This window comes from Platalea leucorodia (assembly GCF_965183815.1).
Source record: "Platalea leucorodia genome assembly, chromosome: 6".
Lineage (NCBI taxonomy): Eukaryota > Metazoa > Chordata > Aves > Pelecaniformes > Threskiornithidae > Platalea > Platalea leucorodia.
In genome coordinates this window covers 79,636,399-79,650,665 of record NC_138828.1, presented here as the reverse complement: position 1 = coordinate 79,650,665, position 14,267 = coordinate 79,636,399, and the positions used below count along the sequence as shown (strand labels likewise).

General features: G+C 42.5%; 1 protein-coding gene across 1 annotated transcript in view; it reads left to right on the top strand.

Annotated features, from left to right (window-relative positions):
• The window catches only part of FGFRL1 (fibroblast growth factor receptor like 1), a 179,037-nt gene that overhangs the window by 87,996 nt on the left and 76,774 nt on the right, over positions 1-14,267 (top strand). Inside the window, exon 3 of the mRNA XM_082315588.1 lies at positions 700-972. Coding sequence (XP_082171714.1) covers positions 700-972 — 273 coding nt within the window. The remainder of the gene's footprint in view (positions 1-699; positions 973-14,267) is intronic.

The following is a 14,267-nucleotide window of genomic DNA, read 5'->3' as shown; positions in this document are numbered from 1 at the left end:
AAATTATCACCTTTTACAAAGAACAAATATTTGTCAGTCGGGTCAAACCAGAAGGGTTGCCAAGGCAATTTATAAAAATTTCTTCTTTTGGATTATAGGCAATGTTAACTTGTCAAGCTATGCTGTATCTTTAGGTGAAGCGCTACCCAATGAATGCTTTATGTCCAACAACTGCAGGCTTATGCGTCTCAGATAAAGCCCATCTGGTGACTATTAAGGGGAATTACTGTACATACAACATGAAAGGATTATAACATTTGCGGGGGGGGGGCAGTGTTTTGTTGTAAGTTCCAGTGCTGTTACTAATTTTGCCCTCAGGATAGGTGTTAAGTTTAAAACAACTACAGTTGCTTTACCAAATACAGCTGAATAGTTTGTGTATTGGACTCCTCCTTGCTATAAGAAAATGAGGGTGCTTTGGAAAAGCAAAAGAGACTCAGAACCAGGCTTCCCTGGTAGGTTAGCATGAGCTGATGATGATGGCAAGGCTACAGCTTCAGGTCTTGCACAACCTGTTGTTGTCAACTCTGTATTTGCCAGCATTTTTAGCCTTGGTTGTAAGTGATTTTTGGTAAGCACTTTTTACTATATCTCTGTATAGCAGTCAGCGTAATGCCCTGATTGATGACTGGTCTTTAAATCAGTGCTATATCACTGGCAATAGCAATAACAGCTCTTCCTCTCTCTGTTCTTTCTTAGGTCCTCCAAGGATTGCCGATAAAGTGATTCACCGTCAGTCCGTGAGGCTAGGGAGGACCATCAAGCTCCTGTGCCCAGTGGAGGGTGACCCCCCGCCTCTCACCATGTGGATGAAGGATGGACGCACTATCCACAGCGGCTGGACGAGGTTCCGAATCCTTCAGCAAGGGCTGAAAATCAAGGAGGTGGAAAGCGAAGATGCGGGAACCTACATTTGCAAAGCCACCAATGGCTTCGGCAGCACCAATGTGAACTACACCCTCATCGTGATTGGTGAGTAGGGCTGGAGAGAAGCCAGGCCTCACCTGCTTTGGGGGGAGAGAGTGAGCTGATTTCTGTGTAGCTGTCAATGATTGCAGATTTGCTTTGCTAATCATTTACTGACCTCCACTCTTAACTGGCCCTTTCCAGTGTTTGAGGATTGCCAGAGCTGGCTATGTTGCTGCACATCTTCTGCTGCAGCCGGCTGCAAGCAGATAAGATTACGCAGTGCCAAAGGTTACAAATAAACAGAAATGATGCAATAGTCACTAGGGTCCAGATCACAGTGAATTCCACACAGGAAAGGCTGTGCGATAAGGAGAGGTCACACTGATCTTTATGTTTGCTGTTGGAACAGGATAGTTCTCAAAGCAAATGGTAAGGCAGCCATATAAAAATGCGCAGCTGGAAGATCCGTGTACTGAGCTTTTGCAAAGCATGGTGTCTTCAGGAATAATAATATTTAGATTGAAACAAAACTCAGAGCTGGCATGTGACCCAGGGATGCTCAATTCCTGAGAAATTCCCGTGGTGAAGGCATTATTAAAAAAGCTTCAGGTGCCGTCTTGGTGACCGTGGGTTTTCTGGCTGTGCATTTGACCAGCTTCAAAGGGCTTGTTTGGGCCTGGCCATGGGACTTTGGGGGTCATATGCTGGGCTGAGCATTCCTGAAGGCTCCCAAAGACACTTCTCTGGGTAATCAGAGATTCCTCTGCTGTGGCTGCCACAGAAACTTGCTGATTGCTCCTTGTCTGTGAGGAGGGAAAGAGCCAGATGAAATTTGGCATGCTGGAGGATGCTGAAGGAGCAAAGGGGAAGGTTACAAAACAGGGGGTAAGATCAGGTGTCTTGCTAAACCTATTGCCTGATCAGCACCCCCAATATCTGGTCTACAAAGTTCTGTTTCTCTCAGACGGTAGAAGTGAGGAGAGAGTTTAGGGCAGTTTCCAGCTGCCTATTGATTGGCACTTGGCCTGTTTTTGTTCTATTTCTTCTTCTTCACCTTCACAGTAGAAGGACTGCTGTGGACTCAGAGCATGTAGCAAACACTTGGTGCTGCTTGATGGAGGATTATCACCCGATAACAGGGTGATTCTTGGAGCACGACTTTGCTGCAGAGACAGTATGGGAGAGAGACCAGAATGTAAATGTCTTATCAGGAGAGAGATGCTTAGGTGAGGGAAACCCTCTTACTATATGACTCTTGTAGCATCGGTGGGGTAAAGCTGCAAAAGCCATCTTATAGTTTACATAGTTTGTGGATTTGGTTTTCCTCATTCAGCTCTTTCCTATCCACATTCATCCATCTTTCGTTGCTACACTGAGCAAAAAGGGTGAAGTGGAAATAGTCTATAAAGAGTCACGTCTATACAGACTCGTTTTGGACATGCTTTCCAAACTGGTGTGGAGAAAGGAATGCTATAGGAACCTGCTTCAGTACTGCTTGTGCTTTTGCATTATGTGGAGGTTGCCAAAGTCTTTGATCTTCTGTTTTCATCCAGTATCTTCTGCAAAGCTCAGGGCCCAAGCCAGCTCCCGTTACTTCAAGACAAAGAGGTATCGAGGCATCTGTGAGTCAAAGAAGGCTCTGACTATGCTTGGTAGCACAACAGAAACAAATGAAAGGGAAAAGCCAGGAGGCACAGGGTAAAAGTTGGACTAGAACTCAGGAAAGACTGAGGCAAAAACTCCAATTCAGTTGCTCAGGGAAATTGGATTATCAAATTTAATTGTGTTAAGAACAATAGTGTTCATTATATTTGGCACTGAAAAGCCCTGGGCACAAACACTAGTTATTTGGAGCCTCATCGGGCAGCTATGGAAGGAAATGGCAAGCTCCCACTGGTCTCTGTGGGTGTGAGATTGAGCCCTATGCAAACAAATATTGATCACCAAGTGCCAAGAAAAGAGTAACTTTGAACTAAATGTGTGGCAGACATACGGGCTGAATTATCATTCATCTCCATGCATCCTTGTTCTAATGCTGGCTAAATCCAGTACTTCTTAGACCCTTTGCACCTTCCTTCCTTGTCTCACAGTGTACCCTTGTGCATTGTTGTTGCTCAGACCATTTTTGATGGATTACTTATGTCCCTCATCTCCAGTGGTACAGATGTGTTCATGTAATGCTTCAAACTAATTGCTTTTCACTAGAACAATTTCCCCTGAAAATAAATGTTCCCCTAGTGTCTTTCTTGCCAAGGTCTGCAAGTAAACACAAGGTATCACTGACTTATTCCTTCAAAGGATCCAAACATTTAATGCATTGGCCAGATGTTTGTGTTCGTCTTGGTGAAAATGCTTTTGGTTGAGAGCAAATCAGTCCTTTGTTGATTTTTGAGAAGGAGGCAGTGTTTTAAGACCAACTGCATGTCGGTTTTGAGGATGAAGATCAAATTGATGGAGCTGTTTTGTTTGTGCTCTGGAAAGCACAAACTTCATTAGGCAGAGTGGCCTTTTGGACCATATGGCCTCTCTATTCTCCCACTCCTTCAAAGGAGAAAATGCCCTCTTATTCCAGCTTTACTGCTGACACCAAACATGTAAAACCACGCAGGTGTCAGACATGGGCAAGGTGGTTAAGATATTAAATCTAGAATAGCATCAAATGATTCATTAAACATTGGGACTTGAAAAAATAGAATCCATTTTGACATTAAAGCATTCTGGGAATTTAAGCTGTAATATCTGGAATCTATACAGTAGCTTATTGAAAGATTTTGGAGTTATGCTATATGCTTTTAACTGAGCTCTGCTACACCACTGGCAAGTGAGGAACTGTCACACCTGTGTTATATGTACACTGCAGCAGGATAAGGTGATCGTTTACACAAGGTCCTACAGAGAGCTGAGACTAAAATTCAGCTGTCTTGAACCTCTCTGCCTGCACTCAATCCTATATAACTGTTATTAATCTTGACTATTATTAGTCTCTATATTCCATTAGAGTATAGAGAACCAACAAAATTCCGTGATATTGTACAAAGGAATAAAAAAGGGCAGTGGATCTGCCAACACCAGTGGGTGCCAGCAGACATGGCAGAGGTGAGCTCCCGTGTCTGCATTACAGGTTGGTCTCTGTGAGACGTAATAATCTTGATATAAGCCTGCACGAATGTCGCTTTGTGGCTTTCATGACAGATCTTGCTTGCAACCAGCTAGCTCAGTGCATCAGCAGAGCAAACTTAGGTCTGCCTCTACACGTCTGCTAGACATACCTACACATTGCTTGGCTGGAGGACTTCTCAGTCTCTAAGTGCGGATGAGACGGATTACTGTGATTTTACAGATGGTAACTAAGGCAAAGAGAGACCAGGTGATTAGTCCAAGACCACATAAAATATGAGCTGTGGCTCAGAGTTGAGTCTAAGCCTCTTAAATCTCACCCTAAAAGACTATTCCTCCTTCATAGCACTTGGTAGAGTCTTTTCTTCCTGATTTAGCATCTTCCTGCTGCTGTGTTGGAAGGGAGTCTTCTCTTATTCTAGGTTTTTGATTTTGCTTCTCAGACAAAGGTTTTGCCAACCCAGATGGTAGCAATTGGTTTCTGTCCTGCCTATTTCCCCATCTTCTCAGACTGCAAGGCCCGGATCCCAAAGATCCAAGGAATCCTGCTCTAATACACTCCTGCGTGAAATGTAAGCCAGTAAAAGCAGATAACCAATATAAGTCAAAACTACAATTTCCTTTCCTAGCCAGCCTTAATAGTTTTTGTGGCTTACCACAAGATTTGGGATGTCAATTACACTGCAGACAGATTTACAAATGCTGGAAGAGGAACTTTTCTTTAATCAGTATTAAAACAGCATTGCAGTTATTAAATACAATGGTTCTTTATAGTGGCGAATTATCTGTAGCTCGTCAAAACAAATGTGCTGTACCTTCCCAAGAAGTTATTTGTACAATGATGCCCATGAAAATCTTATCTTTAAGGATTTTTCCCAGCTGAATCAATTCAGAAGAGCTGGTTTATAACCTACAGGTGTGAAAAGTAACTTTATTTTGTTTTTAGATGCTTGGTTGAAACCTGCAGTTTCTTTACTGCAGAATAAAACTTCCTTGCCAGTGTGTTGGAAGCATAAGGCCAAAGAGGAAGAAACAAAATGTTGAATAGCTGCTCATTATTTGAAAACTGTCCACCTTGTGTGCTGGATGGAGGTATTTTCTGCAGAAAAAAAATAGCATGTGATGGTGTAACTGAAGCCTGTATCAAGCTGTGGCCGGCATGGAGAAACTGTGAGGTTGCACATATGGAGTCATCGCACGCTCCAGCCGTCAGGCCCTCACTGGGAAATCTTAGCTCAAATGGATGGGATTTGCCTGACTTACAAATAACTGAAAACAAAGTCTTCTAACAAGGAGGTGGTGGACAACCTCCATTACCATCTCCTTCTGCAATAATAAACAGTATCACTTGTTCCAGAAGTCTGGTCATACTCTGAAGGGAAAATTGTTGGTGAACAGCTGTAGGAAGGACTCTTAGTAAATATTTATGCTGTAGCATAATGACCTCTTTCACTAATGCACAACGTAGAGGACTTTTCACTTGCAGAAGTGTTATGGGCCAAATCCTGCAAGGTGTGCCAGCATTGCAACATGCGGGGCTATTGCTACAGGTGCTGCCAGTAAATACTTCATCTTGCATCAGTTGCTCAACCAAGTGCTGAAAGATCAAACTGTCTCTATTTTTGCATCTGCATGCATGTTTCTTATTACCTTCTGTAGCAAAGAAAAAGGAAGCAGCAACAAGAGTAGGGTTTGGGATTGTCTCTGCAGTGTAGAATTCTTGCTTCACATGGAGTTTGTAAACTGCCGAAGACACATCTTCCTTCAGTGCATCTCAGCAAGCGATAGGATGAGAAGAAACAGCCTCACGCTGCACCAGGGGAAGTTTAGGTTGGATATTAATAAAAACTTCTTCACCGAAAAGGTAGTCAGGCATTAGAATAGGCTGCCCAGGGAAGTGGTTGAGTCTCCATCCCTGGAAGTATTTAAAAGACAGGTAGATGTGGTGCTTAGGACATGGTTTAGTGGTGGACTTGGCAGTGCTAGGTTAACGGTTGGAGTTGATGATCTTAAGGGTCTTTTCCAACCTTAACGATTCTATGATTCTATGAAAAACGATCAACATTTAAGTCCAAGGAACAGCTGCTCCAGTATTTCTCTTTCTTGCCCTGTATCTCTGACTGCTGCAATTGTTTTTTCTCTTCTTTGGGTTTATTTGGAGGAAGATTTTGGTGAAGAATCCATCATCCAGTTCATGCTTCCCCTCTGGTGCCTGGCCCTCTGAGTGACCAAGCCACTTGGTCCCGTTTTGGCTGTGGGGTAGTAAAATCTTGGTGCAGAGAGCAGGAGGAAGAGTGCAGCTTGTTGTCCTAAACCTCTGATGGGCTGTTCAGAAACTGAGCTACATCTTGTTTTCAAACAAATCAAATTTACTATTAAATGTCTGCTGTCTGTCTGCTGCAATTGATTGCTTTGAGAATTTTCCCTGACATCAGATGATTTATCTTTAAAGTAGCTTTTTCCTGCTGAGCCAGCTGCTATTTTATGCTTTTTTACAGCTTGTCCAAGGACAGCTTTCTTTGATAACAGGCATGTGTAAAAAATTTGCATTAAAATAACCTCTTTTTTTTTTTAAACAGTCAGCATAAGTATCCTGGAAAAAAAATCACGACAATGTCTGAACGGATATTTATTCTAATGTGCTTTTTTCTGCTCGTAGTAGTAGAAAATACTGTGTGAAAAAAAGTCAAGTACAGTAAAATATGGTTTACATTACAGTTCTCCAATGAAGTCATCAATCCGTGTCTCAGAACTCATTTATAGTGCAAAAGCTGAGAAAACATTTGTAGCACAGAGTCAGGTGCCACCAGCCATCTTGGAAAAGCATGACAAATTCATTTATGGTTGGATTTTGGCCTCTTAATAAACTCTGGGGACCAGAGAGAGATGTGCTCAGCAAGAAGATGTGAATCAACATTGAGTCAGCAATGTGTGCACTAAGGGACTGCTAATGCTAAGCAAAAACTGAAATGAGTCAACACTTAAAAAAAGAAAAAAAAGGTGCAGTATTTGCATTTGAGACCAAGGTGGTGTGGCTTGTGCTGGTCATGGTATGGAGTAGGCAGTCCGTCTTTAGCGCATTTACTTCAACACAAAGTGTGAAAGGCAGCCCATCCAGTGTGGGACCGTTAACACAATCACAGGGCATATAATCATGACTAATGAAGATTAGGCAGTTGTTATATGGAAATGAAGAATTCCTTGTGACAGTAAACAGTAACAAAGTTCTCATGTTTAATTTGTTAAGGCCCCAATCCGGCAGCTGGATCTACGTTGGTGGCCTCCTGTGCATACGCAGCGTGATTAACACCAGATGAGGATCTGGCCATAGTCACTGATGCTTAGTAATGGTTATGTTGCTAATTAAAGCTCAGATTGTTTTTGGCCTTTGGGAGCTGAGCAGAAATGGGGAGCCTTAGTTTACTACTCAAGGCCTAGCAATTGCAATCATTGCACAAGGACTTCTTGTCAGGGTGTGGTGTCACTGCGTCACAGCAACCCCTCTGTGGAGATGCAGGTAGGGCTTTGGTTCATAACAAGACCTGTCTAAGCGATGTGGCCAAGTGAGGGGATCCTGTATGTCAGCCTGTGGTAAGAGACCCTCTATCTGCATGAACTGATCCCATTGACTAGAAGAGTCAGTGAAATGCTTGGTACATAAAATGTGAGTATTTTCATGTTTTGGTGCAAACTCATAGCTAAAACCTGTTCACTTGGAAATGAAGCTCCTTTTCCACTGGAGGTGACTCATCATTGACTAATGATGCTCTCACCCAAGTGAGGGCTCTTCCAAGTGTTTATTAGTGTAAGCATAAAGACACACACCCTACCCAGACTTGGTGTTGCACAGGGATAGGAGAAATGTACATGTTAAAAGAAATCTAAAAGCAATCAGTTATTCCTATCCCCTGAATTTCAGTGGTGCTTCATTTCCTTCTCATTTGGAGAACCCTGCTCAGAGTCCGACAAACTCCCTGTCCACATACGCAGCACGTTTAGTCCTGGAAAATGTCCACTGTTCTGGGAGAGGAAAGGAGGAGAGAGAAATACTCCAAAATGAAAAGGTGACTGTTCCTGGATTGCTGCAGAAAAGTGATTTCACTAGTTTTAGTCATTTTGATGAGTGCTATACTAGATTGATGTCACAACAGCCCATAATAATTTGTTCTTGAAAAGCTCTTTCTCCATAAAGAGGTGATGATGTGAGTGCCAGTATTAGCTGTAACTATCCTAAAAATGACTGATCAAAAATGTAGCACCAAGTGATTTGACTGATGACTCTCAGTGAACGGGTGTAAAAGGCTGGAAAACATCACAACCGGGCTGCAGCCTTCTTTCTTCCAAGTCCAGATCTATAATGTAACTCAGTGCTAATGCTGTATAATGTCCACAGTTTTTACAAGATCTTTGTTAGGTTTTATTAGTTTCATTTGATTTTATAACAAACTTTACAGTATGCTTATCAATACATCATGTTCTGGCTAACAAAAGCCTCCCTGTTTTGGGTAGATTTCTTTTTTCCCTTCATGAATCTGTAACATAGAAGCCAAGTTAAGAAGGTGATAACACCTGTTCACAATTTAAAGGAAATGAAAAGATTTTTTTCCATGGATGTAAGCATGAAATTCATACCTATATGTATGGATATATAATTTCCCCCCATACTCCATCCTGTGGTAGACTGCGGCAAACCAGAGCTGCAGCCAGTGTAAATTCGAGGCATGCAGGACATATGGATGCATTTAGCCCACAATCCTTTGCAGATGCTTTGGAGTGTGTAGCTGCTGCTACACCCATGCAAATAGCAAACTGCAGCTCTGTTTGCTGCACGAATATTGTTTGGGAATTAAAGCAATACACAGTGCCAGGCAAGCTGACGTTAAAAGTGTGTTTGATCTGAGCAATTTATGGCTTCCTTCTGTTAAATGATATTAATAGAATTAGCCTCTGATCCCAACGAGTTTGTGACGTACGTGTCGGGTTTTTCTCACCAGTATGTCTGAGACTAAAAACATCTTTTGCCTCTGACTTTATTAATCAGAGTTGTCTTTGTTACGATCCTCCATACAACTAATGGGCAGAATTTCAGCCTGTGTTGACAGAGCGATGCTGATGTGCACAGCTGCTGATTTGTCCACATCTACGGATCTATAATGCGTAGAAATAGTGAGCATTTGTGAGTGAAGCCGAGGCAGTCCCTGGTCCAAGCAGGTGATATGTATGTGTGTGGAAAGCAGGCATGCAGAAGGTGGTCTCGATTACCAGTCAAGGTCTGCTGTGACTGCAGAATAGTGGTTTAGAGTCTTCTAATTAATAGCGCTCTGAGTAATGAGAAGCCACCACGCTAATTGCAGACCTGGTTGTCAGCAGTTTTGACATATCTACCATCTTCCCAACCATCCAAGATGACCATGTTCCCCGGGTAGCAGGATCTTTCTGTTAACTTTCCCACAACTACTACCATCCTCCCCTTTTCCTGACAGTGTTTCCTTGGCACCTGTGCTCCATCCCTCTTCTTCTTGCCAAAGGCTGGGAGTGAAGGACTTAGCATGGCCTCATTGGACTCAGAGGACCACTGAAGCTGGGTTGAGCATCGTGGGCACAGTGTCTCCAGGAGGTCTCTGCCAGAAAGCACTGTGCCCTATTCACTAGTGCCATCATACAGCTCTGCTGTCCTCAGTTTGCCCACTAAATACCACTGATTGATAGTGGGTTTTAGCCAAATTTTAGTCCCTTTGATATCAGTTAACTCAGAAATGCACAAAAGGCACACTTGTAAATTAAGGCACAGTGTATAATATTTATTACAGAAAGAACAGCACCAAGTTGAACTAGTTTATAAGGTGTAGCTTGAATGTTGATTTTGGAGGCTCCCTCTGCATATGTAAATGCACATACACACCATCGATTGCTCACGTGCTGCTTCTTGATCCATATATGTAGGTACGTTGCCTGTTAAAATGTATGGTTGTTGAGGAGGTGTATTTTTACATTCCTGTAGGGTCTGGTTCTCTACCTTTCCTGTGCTGTCTTTGGCATCCACATTAAGAAAAAGATGAAGAAAAAGAAAAAAAAAAAACAACAAAACTGCTGGCAATTAGTGTATAAACCTATTTTTAAATCCAATTTATTTTTGTTTGATGAGAGAAAGAACATATTCTGTGTTGTACTTGATGAATAATATCATTGTGCTAGAACGCTTTGATTCTTCTTACTTTATAATAACGGGGGTTTCATAGTCAGAAGACCTGAGTGTTTACATTATCCACTTTTGGCAATAAATTTGGAAAAGAAGAGAAAAAAAGCACTAATCCCAGGAGTTTTGAAACCTACACTCCTTCTTAAACGTACCCTGTTAAAGACATTAAGTCCCTTGCAAACATCCATCTATCAGCAGTTGAGAGTTTGTAAAAGGCGTACTTTGTTCTGAACTCCCTGCCCTACTGATTATGCACAGTTCTTTTATTTTGTGAATAGGATGACGACCCCTTAGCCTGGTAATGATGACAGATTTATGTATTTTAACACCCAGACGCTGCTGTATTTGTTAAGGGCTGCCAGACTCCAGCAGCGCTGCAATCGTAGTTTATTTTCATTGTCAGTTTGTGCTGCTTTTTAAGGTGTTCTGCAGCCACTGGAAGCAGTGCTGCTGCTGTTCTCAGAGGTTGAGATGTCAGGATGTTAAGAGCATAAGCCACCATCCTTGGACTGTTTCCACTCATAAAATGTCAGTTTTACTCTGGTCGTGCTGACGGGGTGGAACCTGCTCCTCGCACTGAAGCCAAGGAAAAGAGGGGAGAAATAAAACCCCTCTGAGCAGTAAAAGGAATCAGATAACACAGAATTTATCCCTTCACTTTCTACTCCCATGATGTGTTTTGCAGCTCTCAAGTTAATGTTTTAAAGAGAACCTTCTTTTAATGTGCAGTAAAAGCAAAGAACATAAACAAACATTGCAGGCTTAGCTGTTAAAGCACTGTATGGGTCAACACATCTGTCCTCTACGCAATGCATCTGTCTGTGATTTCTTTTGGGTTGTTTTAAATTACTGCAAGTGGCAGAACAACAGGGAGACAAACAGTAAGAACAATGCTGTTGTTTAAGAACACGCTAAATTATTAGCAGGCCTGTACAGAAAATATATCATGTAAATTAAAGGGAAGCAAATAATTTTATTTTCCATTGCAGTGATCCAGTGCAACAAAGGCAGTCTTTATTTTCTTCTTCTCTTTCATCTTGCTATAGATACGTGTGTTCCTCTGTGTGTATATAATTTTCTTACAGACACACTACAAAGGTTCTAGGGCAAAAAAATGCAGAATATGGATGGTTTTCCGATCTCTTCATGCCAGCCAAGCCACTAAATCTGAGTTTATCACACAATTCAAATGATGCATAGCACTTCTATTACCTTTTTTTTTTTTTTTTTTACTTCCAATTCATTGTTTCCCTGAAAAATGTTGTCAAGTCAGTTGAACTATTGAGTTGAGTCAGTTTTCTGCTTGATTGTCAACAAAGGGCTTTGAAATATTTGGGATTGAATCCTTCATCGCAAAACTATTTTGATTTGGAAAAAGCATCGCCACCAAATTCTTTGTAGAGTTTTCTTTGGTCCAATGTTAGATGTTTCTCTTCTTAAAGAGAAATGATATGAGTTGGCTTGTTGGTTTTGTGTTGGGTTTTTTCAAGCTAGAATAAATTATGATGACCTTTCCACTGAAGTAAACAAGGATCTTCTTCATCTCACCTTTGTTGAATGTGCAGCCGGCAGGAGAGAGGAGAACTAGTGAGAGTCCTCCTCGTTTGCTGGCAGGGAATTTGGGAAGGGAGCTGGATCCACTTCAGATGCAGGCTGGGATTCCCAGACCTGCCTGCTGGTCTCTCCAGAGCAATCCCAGGAATCTCATGGAGGAGATGGATGGCGCCTCCCCAATCCCCGGCACAGCCCAGTGTTTGTGCTCTGTTTGCAGCGTCTCCTGACAACTGCAAGCCCACTGCAGTTTCTCCTGGTAGCCCTCGCGTGTGCTTTGGCAGGAGAAACTCCAGCCCAGGAGAAAGTTGTGGGAATTTGACATCAAGGGGGTTGTTTCAGCCAAGGTCTCTGGTGAGCTGCTTTGGTTTGAGTGTGGTTTTGTTAATCCCTTCCCTTCAAGGAGGCTTGGAAGATGCAGCAGCCTTTGCTTGTGGGAAGTGACTAATATTGAGGGTGAATTTTGAGAAGCTGGTCTGTGCCTTTGACTTGAAATCCAAGCAAGGTGCTAGGCATGCTCCTCCCGTCCTGACAAGAGTGTTCCTGAGATGCGAGCTGTCTCCTGCTCACATTGGCAGATTGGTTGGCTTCATCTATGGGGAATCCATCAACCCCTTTCCTCTGGGATGGTTTTCAGAGCCTATGGGGAGGTGTCTGAGAAGCTGTGATCATGGCCATTGTAAAAGCATGTCTATATGACCTTCAAAAAAAAGAGGTGGTTCTCTGGGTGCTCCGTCCTTGGGTAATTATGGAGAATTTTGTGGTGGCCCCTTGAAACCTTGCCATGATAAACAGACAAAAGGGCAACAGCTTTCAGGGATAGATTGGTGGAATTGCATCAGAAAGGAATTTGGCCACCCGACATCCTCGGTACCATCAGCGCTTGTGTGTATCTCCCATCCCTTTGCCAGGAATGATTTGGATATATTTTACCCTTGTTCTAGGCAAAACCTGGGTCATGGACATACTCAACTATAAATTAAACTGTTAAACTTTAAATACAGAAGTTAAGCCTTATATGTGGTTATTGCTATTTGTTTGTTTGACCCATGTTAGCTTTTCTTAGGAATTTTTGGCCCTTCTTGTGTTCAAAACTCCACACTTAACAGGAGGACGGGCTGCACACTGGACTGCTCACAAGAGACATTTTTGCCACCCTTCAGCATCTGCAGCAAGGGATAGAATATTGCAGTTCCTGTGACAGCATCTCTCTTCCTCCAAGGCCATGTTAGCATGCCCTGAAGGGGAAACTCTTTAAAAGTTTCACTAGATCCTTCCCACCTGGTATTTGGAGAAAGCACTCTTCTGTGTTTGGGGCCAAATCTATTCATCTTCACTCATGTGCTATGGACGACAGAAATATTTTCAGACATGGGGAATAAAAGCCAACAAGTTGTCTGCATGTCTTTCCTGTTATTTCTGCTTCAGCCTGTTTTTACAGTATTTTATTGCTTTTCTTATTGACAGCTACCTCCCTGGAGCCCTGTACCAGCTTTTTTGACACTTAGCGCAGGGAGTCTGTTTGCTGTGGGGAAATAACCAGTTTGCTTATTCCCTTATGGAGTTCTGACCTGCCTTTTTATATTCCAGATGTGACACAACACCTGGTGCCACCCCAGCTCTGCAGGATGTGCAGTGATAACGATTTAACTTATTGGGATGGCATTGCTTTTGTGTCTTGCTTAGATATGGCACCATGGACTTGGAAGGTAGCTTCAAGCCTGCTCACTTCATCCTGCCTGTTTTGGGGGATTTGCTATTGTAATGCAGTGAGATTTCTTCTCCAGCCTCAAATGCTAAGCCACTGCTAAGCTGAGACGATATAGACAGTTCTTTGCTGATGCTTTGGTCTCTGCTCAGAGTGTAATGGGTGGATTTTTATCCACTGCTTTTCTCAAACCCCTCTTCAAATATGGCATGACTCAGGCCACGAGTGAAATGCTTTTCATGTTCTTAGTGAGGGAAGAAGTGGACCCTGCTTAGAGGTCTGTAATTTTAAAGGAGGATGGTAAACTGAACTTACAGCACTTTATCTCTGGGGCCGTCAAAGATGGAAGATAAAGGGGAGTTTTTCAAAAGCAGTCAGCCGAGGCTGAGTCAACCGCTTTTGAAGAATTCCCATGAACTTCCATGGGATGAGTATTGCCAATGCTGAAAGCTTTTGAAACCCTACCTAACCATCCACTGACGCCTTTTGAAAAATGTGTGTACTAAGCACACATTCCTGGGAAAATGTAAGTAGGGTTCACATGTGTTGAATACTGAGGTTCTTTCTCAGAAGCAGGTGTTTTGAAAGGAATTTGAGAAAACGGGTTTCTAAAGCAATTTTAATGAGCTATAGTGTCTGCCCTAGTCAGTAGAGACATAGTACTTAAGCTGAAGCTAATTTTTAACATTGTTTTCTCTCCTGTAAGCAAGGCCTGACAGATAAGTTGACTGTCGCAATAAGCAATCCCCCTAACACCAGTCCAACACATTCAGCTGTTGTGTG